Below are 11577 nucleotides of genomic sequence, written 5' to 3' on the forward strand. Positions count from 1 at the left end.
AATGGGTGCAGTCAGGGAGAAAAAAACTTGCCATCATGACGGTAGCCCTCAACTTGAAATTTGCCTGCAGGGAGGAATGGGAGCCAAGAGGATGTTAGCTTTTTTGTTGATATGAAGCACAATATGAGGTTAATTCTTTCTTCTTCGTGTCCATTTATTTTCTTTATTGAATAAATGCTAACATTTCGTTACTAGGGTTTGCTTCTTGCATGGAGTAATTGGTAAAAGTTTTTTTTTCTCGCTCAAAAAAGTTTGAGATTTATTTGATTTTGTTTCCGTAACATACTAACATGTGTCTGCAATAATTGGTTGTTAATCAGTGTTGGGATACATTATGTGCTTTTTATTATTACTATAAAAATTGATTTGCAATAGTTTGTACTTGTAGTGTGTCATGTTGCTGTCCAAGAGTGTCCCATTTCAACTTTGTACATCTCTTTTTTTTCCTTCCCTCTTGTTTATCCTCCCATTCTGCCAAAAGGGCACTTGGTATAAATTTTCTGACATGCTGAGTTATAAGAATGTCTTTTCCATAAAAGCTGTAGCTTCTCATTATTTTAGTCAAGTAGAAGCATAGAGAATGGTTAGTTTTTTCAATGAGATTGTGATAATTCAGCCATTCAGGTATTGTAGGTTATGGTCCAAGGCTCCAAGCATATACCTGCACAATGGAACTACCCAAACCAATGCCTTCAAAGAATTGATGGAAGCTAAGGGCACCAACAAGAGGCCTAATGGTGGATGACCTTACAGATGCACCTAAGGACACCCCAATTATCACTGAATGCACCAAGATTCCGAGCTCAAGGACCTGCATGGTGAGAGATTTCCTTTGTTATTTCAACATATTTTTGTCCTGAAAATTCTACCTAGCTGATGAGCAGTGGGCTCGCTTGTCAGGCTGGAGAGGAACGTTATGCTCTGAAGCAGAAGGTAACGTCCACTTTGTAGGTATTTATATCCTTGTCCCAATCTCTACTTCTTCATTACTGTGTTATGGGAACTGTAAACATATTATTATACCTTTTGTTATCTGTGAATGGCAATCATATGTATCATACAATGTAAATATATGATTGATCATAATGAGACATTTGAAGCTAATTCAGCAAACTGCTGCGTTATCTTGATTGATTATGCACTTACTCATGGCAATCAAATGAAGGACCTAAAGACCTCTAAAAACTCTGTAATTTTTCGAGTACATAAAAAAGTCAAGCACTAGATATTTTTCTTTAATTTGGCATAATAGATTTTGTAGTTTTGCAATTAAAAATCTTCCCATAATGCTTTATTTGGATTTTCAGTAAATTGTCTTGCCCCAATAGTCTCAAAAATCCGAGAAAAAACATATAAATTCATGGCAAAAAGGTAATATTTTTTTTTTGTAATTTTCTCAATATATGTGCTCCAGTGAAATCCAAATCTATGCTCAAAATTAAGTTTTAGTTCGAAATCAAATTTAAAAGCATTCAGAACGTCTAAAGGATGACCTTGCATATAGAGACCAAAGCCACCGATGGTTTCACTTGTATACATACTGAGCTTTTTTTTAATTTTTTTAAAAATTTAACTTTAAATTAAGACTTTGTCTTGAGCATGTGTTGTTTTGTTAAGAAACCTTGGATTTCACTTGAGTACATATGTTTGTAAATTACATGAAAAAATAATACTTTCTAAACCATGGATTGATATATTTTTTTCTAGATTTTTTGAGGGGCTAAACAACATAACCAAGAACTCAAATATAACAACATTACTGAATTTTGACGGCTTTGTCATCCGCGTGATGTTATTGGAGTATGATTTTCGGTGGGTGGTGATGGTGTGTGCTGTGTTCCTGCAGTGGCCGTGGACATAAGCCTAGGGCTGTAAAAACGGTTGATGCTGATGTTAATTTATTGTGAGAGAAAAATATTGTTATTTCGCTGAAACGGCTGATAAGTTTAAGCGAGCAGAGCCCTACCACGGCCTAATTGTGGTCCAGGAACCCAAGTAGCCCAGTAATCTGGCCCAGGAACATCAAGGCCCAAGTACCCAACTAGAACACGCCGACGACACCAGCGGAACTACTGAACGAGCCTTGCGCTCGTTGACTCAGTTCGTCCAGGCGCTGACCTCCGGAGTGCCGCATCGCTCGGATCCGCCCGCCCTGGTTGAGCTCGCCAGATCAAGCGCTCGTGGGGCCTCGGGCGGATTGAGAGCCGGCCGGGCAAGGGGCAAGGCCGGCGGCACCACCGCTCGCGCGGTTGGGCTTTGGCGTGAGGAACGAACAGCCTCGGGCCCGGCTGCCTTGCGCCGTCCGGGTGCCGGGCTTCCGCCGGTCCGGTCTCAGTATTAGGATCCAGGAGATTCGGTCTGGTAGGCTGCTCCAGCTCCAATTCGAGGTCTTTCTCTCTAGTCTCTGCTACTCGCATACTTCAGTTTTCAGTTCCAATTGTAGTAGTAGTATTAGTCTCTAATAATACTCTAATACTAGGTCAATTCTCCGCGTGTTGCTGCGGAATATGCAGAGAAATTTTATATTACGTTGGAAAAAAGCAAATATATAGCACCGTACGATCATTTAGGTTTTGTGATGTTGAAGCGTTGTGTTTTTATAGTTAGAAATAGTGGGTAGCCATGCACATCGCTAATGTTTCAAATATACATTGGCTGAAGTGACATCGAAATATAATTAGCTATTACAGACACTCAAACTATATTAGGCACTACATCTAAGATAATTACCCATTACACGCACTCAGAACTATATCAGGCCAGTTGCAGAAATCGTTGATGCATCTTCTTCATTGACTGATTAATATATGCCAAATAGATAAATTTTTGCATCATTTCTACTTCAAAGAGAAACCCACTATGATTGGTTTACTTCATTACTTGAAGCTGATTTTAGCAAGTTGAAGAAACTCTGATTGAAATCCTGCACACAATTTAAGGGAACCATTTATAGATGAGGGGAGAGTGACAAAGAACTTGCCTAGTAGATGTGGGCATCAGTGTCTAGTGCATACAGGAGCACGGTATTTGCTTTCAGAGAATCACCGCCTGCAGTATCAGCATGCTTCCAGTGGCGGGAAAGGAAAGAGCGTGCGTGGGCTAGTGTTGTTGAAGCTGCACAATTTATATGACCAGCCACTTCTCCCACCGTTTTGGCTACTCAATGCCATCCTCCACGTTCCGCCAGTTACAGTTTTGGAGGAGCCCATGCTTGCGTTGGCTGCTGATTATCTTGCATGATTAATTGAAAGAACAGGTGAGCAAGTGGATAAATGGTAACGGTAGTTAAGCGCTAAAGCGAGACGTTGATGGGTCAGAGTGGGAACTATTCTCAATTCTGTGTGAGGCGAGTAGAGTGGCACTACCTGTTGGAGGAAGGAACGCATGCACATTTTACATCTCAGGTCTTATGGCCTGATCTGTTATTAAAATTATGGGCAGCATGCACTACCTGTTGGGAGATGAAACAAAGAGTCATATGGCACGCACAAAAGGTTAATGAGAGAAATTAAGTATAGTAACGGCCAGCAGAAGTGAACCATCGCCTGTATTGGGTGATGGTTGGCTGCCTACCATTTGGATGGACAGATATGTTGGAAGCTCATGATCCAATAAAGGGCGTATCCAGTGCAGAGAGCTCCCACTCTGTGCGGGGTCTGGGGAAGGGTGTTAGTGGCAAGCCTTACCCTCGTCTGTGCAATGCGAGGATACCGCGACTCGAACCCGGGACCTTCCGGTCACAGGCGGTAAGACTCTACCGCTTGCACCAGGCCCGCCCTTCAAGCTCATGATCCAGTGGTGAAAAATAAAAGAGATGACGTGGATCAACGTGGTTGCAGAGAAATAGAAGTAAATGACCCTTAGTGGGTTCCATCTATATAGGTTATATAGATATAGATATAGATTTCAATTTCCAACTCCAACTCATATATGTTTCCTCTAGATCACCATTTTTCTGCTGATTTCCAAAGTAATAGTCATCTTTGTGTACACCATACGTTAGATTTCCAGGTGCCAGCACACCACAAAAACAGAAATCTCCCCTACAATAGACTCGTATCTACCATATATATTGGTATATAATAGAGGTTAGCTATGTTCCTTAATGTCCAACTAAGCTACGCCCCATGGAAATTTTGGATTGGCTTCGAGCGGGCCAACATATGTAAGCAATTAATCAGAAGGCTTGTGATAATATGGGTAAGGTAGACATATATAAGTCTACTAGGATAAAGCTATGCTATGATTCTATCATTAAAACAAATTTATGCAGAAAAGGGTAACCATGTATGAGGTGGAACTTTGGTAATGAAACATAGTCCTCGTTGGAATTATTATTGAGGGAATTGGTAGGCATATATAGCTGTGACACCAGAGCTGTACAGTTACATTAAATCCGTATTGGCAATTTTTAGTAACACATGGCATAATGCTGATGACAATGCAAATTAGCACAAAGCTGTGTTCCTCATCACTGTATTGATGAGTCAATAGGTGCTGTGCCGTGTGTCTCACCGATTATTACCCACTAATAACACTCCAAACGGTGCATGACTACGTGCACCACGCTGTTGATGTAAGTCCGTTCCATTTTCAGCCCTACCTATTCAGAAATTATTTATTTACAAGACTCTTGGCCCTTGGAGCGATTTGTATATTTTCTCAAGAACTAATTTGCGAATGCACAGGCTACTGCGGTCCGCGCGTCCAGCACAAGCAGCCAGCAAGCGGTGGTGGCGGCGACGGCGATGGGCTCTGGTTCCAACTCCAAGGAGGGAGAGGAGCGGGTGCTCACCCACGGTGACGTGGTGCTCATCCGCTCCGACCTTGCAATCCTTCGTGGGCCGTGCTTCATCAACGACCGCATCATCGCCTTCTACTTCGCACACCTCTCTGCCAGCCTCCAGGACGACGACGACCTCCTTTTGCTCCCGCCCTCCATCCCCTACCTCCTCTCCAACCTCCCTGACTCGGCCGCTGTCGCCGCCGTCGCTGACCCGCTCCGTCTCGCTTCCCGCCGCCTCGTGCTGCTCCCTGTCAACGACAACCCTGATGCCTCCATCGCTGAGGGTGGTTCCCACTGGACCCTCCTCATCCTTAACAATGCCACTAGCCCCTCCGCGCCCCGCTTTGTCCACCACGACAGCCTCCCTGGCGCGCCCAACCTCCCCGTCGCTGCCCGCCTCGCCGACGCACTCCGCCCCCTGCTGTCAGGCAGCGATTCCAAGAGGGACACTGTTCCGCTCATTGAGGGGCCCACCCCGAGGCAGACCAATGGCTATGACTGCGGTGTCTATGTCATGGCCATCGCCAGGGCTCTGTGCGCCTGGTGGAACAATGGCCACGATCACCGGGAAGGCGATTGGTTCCAGGCGGTGAGGAGGGAGGTGGACGCCCACAGCGTCAAGGCCATGAGGGCAGACTTGCTGCAGCTAATCAACACTCTCATCCAGGAGAAGGCCAAGGCCAATTCCACATCCAAGGGCGACAGTGACCCAGGGTCATTACAATGATAGGCAGTAGATTAGTTGCTGGTAGAGATTTCTCAAATCTGGTGCCTCTTCTTGATCTTAATCAAGGTCTTTGCTCACTGGAATTCAGTTCAGGATTTGAGAACTACATTACAGGTGTTTTGGCTGGATTGGTGCTGAAGTTCTATACATTTGGCGTTTGGTTACTAGGGCACTGCATATACATGTATTTCTTTGTGTGTTTGGAATTTGGATGACACTTGAGAGCTTGATAAGAGAGAAAAATGGTTGGTCGAGCAGTTCATGTGTGATTTCTTGAAACTTCTTCACTGGAATTTTAGAATTCGAGAGCTAAATTACATGTACTTTCACATGTCCCTCTTACTCAAACGTTTCACTCAATATGATATTATGTTGCAAAACATGCAAGTTTCTAGTACATCATCCAGGAAACAGATGGTGTTGAACTAGGGAATCTTGAACCTGTTTTACTTGAGATCTATTATGTTCAATTTGTACTTTATGCTTTTCTGCTATTTTTCTTATCTCAGCAGCTCTAGAACCACAGCTGGCATGGTTTATTATCAAATGTGTTTGTAATATTTTAAACTGCATGTTTTTATCTTTTCAATGTGATAGTCAGATTTGAACTGCAAAGTGCTGCATGATGGTAGATAATCCAAACCCGTGCTCTTTATTGAACTGAAACAGGCTTATGATGGTAGATAATCCAAACCCATGCTCTTTGTTGAACTGAAACAGGCTCACAATGCAGAAGGCAGATATGTAATATCCCTTGCTTTGTGTCCATCAAATCCACATACTTTGACTAGCTTCGTCACGATGTTTCTGGCTGCATGACTAGTCCCAGCTGTGAGCAAGTGTCTTTGAATCTATTGAAGAGGAGGATTGGGTGCTACAGAATGACGATTGTGGGAATCCTGCTATGAGGTAGCTGCAATAACTGAGTTAAGCAACTGCATGCTTCACCTTCAGGTTTGCCCTTTAAATGTGCTGGCTAATCAGTTGTTTCAAATCTGTCTGTTACTCAAGCTAAGCCTTGTCTCTGATGCCCCCATCAAAACAAAAGGAATAAAAGCTTGTCTCCAATGCTGCTACGCATATGCACCTTCATTTCTCTCATATACTGACATAAAAAACCTTTATATTACTGTTCTCAAATATTTCAGAAGGATAAAGGTTACACATATTTGTTAGCAAGCAATTTAGGACTAAATATGAAAGATAGAAATTCCCTTTCTCTGATTGATGACAAGCGTGAGTCTTTAGATTTGAAGCTTTAAGTCCTATCATAGATATTTTAAATCTTAAGGTTGCTGTGCTAGCATGAAATGATCTTTAGCACTAAGTTTAGCCATGTTTTGCAAGCTGCACATAGCATGGAATGGTTTTACATTAGTTCTAAGTTTAGCCACGTGTTTTGCAAGCTGCACATAGCATGGAATGGTTTTACATTCTGGAGTTTCTGTTGCTTGCAGGTAGGTTATTAACAGCACTTGCATGCAAATACTTGAAGTGGGTGCAACTAAGTCACATGAAGAAAAGTTTATCCTTCAGTGTAACCTGGTAAGTGGTGACTGTTCCTGACATTTTGTTTGTGCATTGCAGAAATCAACATTTACTAATGTTTCCCCGATTCATTTGTAAATTGGCCCAATGACATCTGGAGGAATAAACTGATAGACTTTTCTAACAAAAGTGAAGCTTAAGGGAGCAGGAGTGCTTAATGCTTTTATATCTCCTTGAAGGTTACCTGAAATATGAAGCTTAAGGGTATGAGGCTATGAGCTGCATCTGTGCTGCTGTCTGCTTATGAACTTTAGTTCACTGCATATAAGAAATTTGATTTTCTTTTTCAGCTTGGGTTTTCACTGTCCTCGAGCAAGTAGCTTTGCATACTTTATTAATAAATGTTTTTGTTATTAACCCCCAAATATAGTCAATATGCTCTAGCATAAAAGTTTTAGTTTTCCACTGCATGCTTTGGTCATCTAAATTTGTTGTGTTGGTCAGAGTTTGTCTCAAACAAGGATGGACAGCAGGAGGAGGATGGGTTTAGAGTCTGATCCAGCACTAAATGCTGACCATCGGAATATATCTACTCCCCTGCTTTGTGCCCATACCTAACAGTCTTACATGCATGTGCCCTAATTACCTTCCTCTTTTTCCTCTGCTCAACAACCTTGTTGCCTTTGCAATTGCATTGCTTCCACCAGTATATACAGCTGCAACAGAGTGGAGGACGAAGGTGACCGCCTATGCGAACCCTCCTGTTCTTCCATTACTCTCTTTACTTGCTCAGTTCGTTGCCTATGTGAATGCCCTTCCTCGGATTACTATGATTTGGTTGATTTATTGTGGGAGTTTGCAAGCTGCACTACAAAATAGTTCAGTTTGTATATGAAGTATTGGTCTACTACTCTCTAAGTTCCATAAATCCCTTGTGCATTTGTTTTCTTTTTCTTTCTCCCCCCTACAAACAAGCAAATGAGCTACTGCTATGATTACAGAATTGTCCCGTGTTTTCAGGTCAGGGAAGATGCAACCTCATGAGAAGGTTGTTGTTCTGAAGCCTGTGGCCTCCAGGCCTTTCTCCAGGTTCAGGCCCTTCCCAAAGGTTCTGCAAGACTTCAACGCCAGTTGTTCCCCAACAATTACCATCCCAGAGGAGACTGAGCTAATCAGGACCAAAAGCCACTCAGGTTGGCATCGCTACTGGGTGATCTTCCAACACAGATAGCAGCAACAATAGTAAGTCTCACACTGGTTCTCTGCATTGGAAAGACGCTTCATGTATTTTGATAACGACAATTTCTTTTTGTGAATTGGAGCCTTCTAAATTCAAGTATTTGTGTGTCGTATATTCGGATTATTGAACTATCCAGGGTATCATCATGAAATCTTGTTTCAGATGTGCTAAACTAACTCGCAGGATGCCGGGTCGGATGCCATATCTGAGGAGGTGGAAGTCAATGCAGAGCATTTCACGTGCTGTGACCATGTAACAGCATGCCAAGCTGCCAGGGCGGAATGGTGTGCGCAGTCGTTTGTCGCTTGATGGGTATAACTGGAGGAAATATGGGCAAAAGAAAGTGAAAGGCAGCGAGTTCCCACGGAGCTACTACAAGTGCACTCACCCTAGCTGCCCTGTGAAGAGGAAGGTGGAGACGACAGTAGATGGCCAAATTGCTGAGATTGTGTACAGTGGTGAACACAACCACCTGAAGCCAGGCAAGCCTTGTTCCCCCAGGAAGCCATTGTCGTCGACAAGCACAGAGGTTGTGATGTGCGACATGCATGGTATTGACGATACGATGCAAGAGTAGAAACGAAGACAATCGGGAGGTCAGATACTTTTGTTGCAGCATCTGGAGGCAGTAGCATTTTCCTGAATATATATTTTTTTTTGAGAAATTCTTGAACAAATTTGGAAACGATAGTAAGCTTGCTGGTTGCTAGAAAAAGGTATGTTCTTGTTCCAGTAAATCAGGAGGCACCATAGAGTGGCAAAAAGCAGAGTAGCTGTTGTCCATATATACATATATGAATCAACCTGCATCCGATGCCCACTAGTGTGCTGCTGAATATGCCCTTTCAATTCAGTTGCTAGTGTTTCTTCTCTGTATTTTTCTGTGATGAATAATGGATCTAGTGGGAGGGGAGGAGGGAGTGCTCATCAGTTAAGAGAGTTTTGACACGGTGCAACACAAGAGTGCGTACCATACTTGTAATTAGCAGTACGGCGGTTCCGTCGTGTCATTGATGAATAATGGAGCTGCATCACTTCGGCACTTGGGCTAAACGCCACGCCTTGGGCCAAGCCGCAGTTCAGATTTGAGTCGGTTCTGGACGTCCATGGAGGGCTTCAGCGATGTCGTCGCGTCGGCTTGGGCGTTCGGACTGCACAACGCTGACGCTTGCAAGGTGTTTGACTTCAAGCTCCGCAACACTGCCAAGGCACTGAGGATGTGGTTGTGGAGTGCTAAGGCCATTGGGAGCGTCCGCTCTTAGCTCATCATGGCCCGGCTGATCGTGGGCCAACTTGACGTCGCGCAAGAGCCGAGGGCGTTGAGATCGTCCTGTGCAAGGAGCTTAAGTGCACGATCCTTGGCGTCGCTGTCCAGGATGATCGCACGCCAGAGATCCTGTATCCATTTCCTGCGTGAAGGGGATGTGAACACAAGGTTTTTCCACCTGTCACCGAAATAGGAAAAGCTACATTCCGACAATAGAGCACGAGGGTCAGACGTTTGCAGCGGAGAATGCCAAAGCCGACACAGTTTTTGAGTACTACAACACCCTCGGTAAATACTTCGCACGTGCCAGAAACATTAACATGGCACAAATAGGTATGCCTCGGCTTGAACTCAGCGAGCTGGAAGCCGAGTTCACCGAGGAGGGCGTTTAGGCCATCGTTAGGGAGATCCCATAACGATTGTGCGACGGGACCTCACTGCTGGAAACAGAATCTTTGCAGAGTGCAAACTGTTTTACTGAGTGTTAAAAATTAGGCACTCGACAAAGACCGCACTCGGCAAAGAATTGCAGGCACTCGGCAAAAAAGGCTCTCGGCAAAGGTCTTCTTTGCCGAGTGTCTGCTGTTAGGCACTCGACAAAGAAGGTTTTTTTTTTAAAAAAAATCTTTGCCGAGTGTCTCAGATCTGGCACTCGGCAAAGATTTTTTTTTTAAAAGACTTGGCCGAGTGCCCCTGACACGGCGCTCGGCAAAGAATTTTTTTTTCCCGAAATGTCTTTAAAAAAAATCCAAAACCCTCTTTGCCGAGTGCCTTATTCTTGGCACTTGGCAAAGACCCCCTTTGCCGAGTGCCATGCCCAGGCACTCGGCAAAGTTTTTTTTTTTTGGCCTCCAAATTTTTGTGCAGCCCTTTTAAAATATTCGGAACTCCTAGTTAGAATTTGGGGATTTTTATGGCTTTTAGATATATTTAGTTACTTTATTTTGTTTACTTGAATTTTTTTGAAAAATATAAATTTGAACTGCACGTGGTACGAATAATGGAATTTGATGATTTAAAAAATGATAGTCCTTTTACTGAGTGTAGTGTGAGGCCGTCTCCAGGAACGGACCCAAAATTTCGGACATCTTGTTCACGAAACTTGACCACGAACTTGCGTGCGAAGTGTTTTTAAATTCTATAAAAAGCAAACGAAGTCCAAAAATTATGAAACTTGTTGAGATGTCGTGATATCGTATGTGGAGGCTATGATAAAAATTTGAAAAGGTTTGGTGCACGTTGTCACGTACGATGCTTACAAACCAGGACATCTCCACATGTGTTTCAAATTTTTATCATAGTCTCCACATACGATATCACGACATCTCAACAAGTTTCATAATTTTTGGACTTCGTTTGCTTTTTATAGAATTTAAAAACATTTCGCACGCAAGTTTGCGGTCAAGTTTTGTGAACAAGATGTCCGGAATTTTGGGTCCAGTCCTGGATACGGCCTCACACTACACTCAGTAACACGACTATCATTTTTTGAATCATTAAATTCTATTATTCGTACCACGTGTAGTTCAAATTTATATTTTTTGAAAAAATTCAAGTAAACGAAATAAAGTAACTAAATATATCAAAAAGCCACAAAAAAATCCTCAAATTCTAACTAGGAGTTACTGGTACTTTAAAGGGTTGCACAAAAAATTTAGAGGCCAAAAATAAAAAAACTTTGCTGAGTGCCGGGGCATGGCACTCGGTAAAGGGGGTCTTTGCCGAGTGCCAAGAATAAGGCACTCGGCAAAGAGGGTTTTGGATTTTTTTTAAAATATCCTCTTTGCCGAGTGCCTTCACAGGGGCACTCGGCAAAGACATTTCAAAAAAAAAATCTTTGCCGAGCGCCGTGTCAGGGGCACTCGGCAAAGTATTTTTTTAAAAAAATCTTTACCGAGTGCCAGATCTAGGACACTCGGCAAGAATTTTTTTAAAAAAAAATTAAAAAACCCTTTGCCGAGTGCCAAATCGGGGGCACTCGGCAAAGGGGGGATTTAACCCCTCCCGCCTGGGCCGGCCACGCAGCCCGCACACATGCCACGCGCACGCCGCCACCGCCCCCAGAGCGT

At 43.4% G+C, this 11577-nt stretch overlaps 1 protein-coding gene across 8 annotated transcripts; it reads left to right on the top strand.

Annotated features, from left to right (window-relative positions):
* Nucleotides 1-2091: 2091 nt before the first annotated feature.
* Nucleotides 2092-8178, top strand: LOC136501739 (NEDD8-specific protease 1-like). 8 transcript variants are annotated; one of them, XR_010770360.1, is made up of 6 exons: nt 2092-2387; nt 4689-5627; nt 6234-6467; nt 6971-7265; nt 7506-7897; nt 8022-8178. XR_010770360.1 is itself a non-coding variant. In XM_066497266.1 (2 exons), the coding sequence occupies exon 2, from the start codon at nt 4749-4751 to the stop codon at nt 5511-5513; it is 765 nt and encodes a 254-aa protein (XP_066353363.1). In that variant the 5' UTR covers nt 2092-2387; nt 4689-4748; the 3' UTR covers nt 5514-6167. The 8 variants fall into 8 exon arrangements, 1 of the variants encoding a protein (XP_066353363.1); XR_010770359.1 differs by having other exon boundaries at nt 6971-7897; XR_010770361.1 differs by lacking the exon at nt 7506-7897.
* The last annotated feature ends 3399 nt before the right edge of the window (nt 8179-11577 follow it).

This window comes from Miscanthus floridulus, chromosome 13 (genome assembly GCF_019320115.1).
Source record: "Miscanthus floridulus cultivar M001 chromosome 13, ASM1932011v1, whole genome shotgun sequence".
Lineage (NCBI taxonomy): Eukaryota > Viridiplantae > Streptophyta > Magnoliopsida > Poales > Poaceae > Miscanthus > Miscanthus floridulus.

Excerpts from the sequence above, each read along its gene's own strand:
- LOC136501739 (XM_066497266.1), top strand. The coding sequence starts at position 4,749 with ATGGGCTCTGGTTCCAACTCCAAGGAGGGAGAGGAGCGGGTGCTCACC.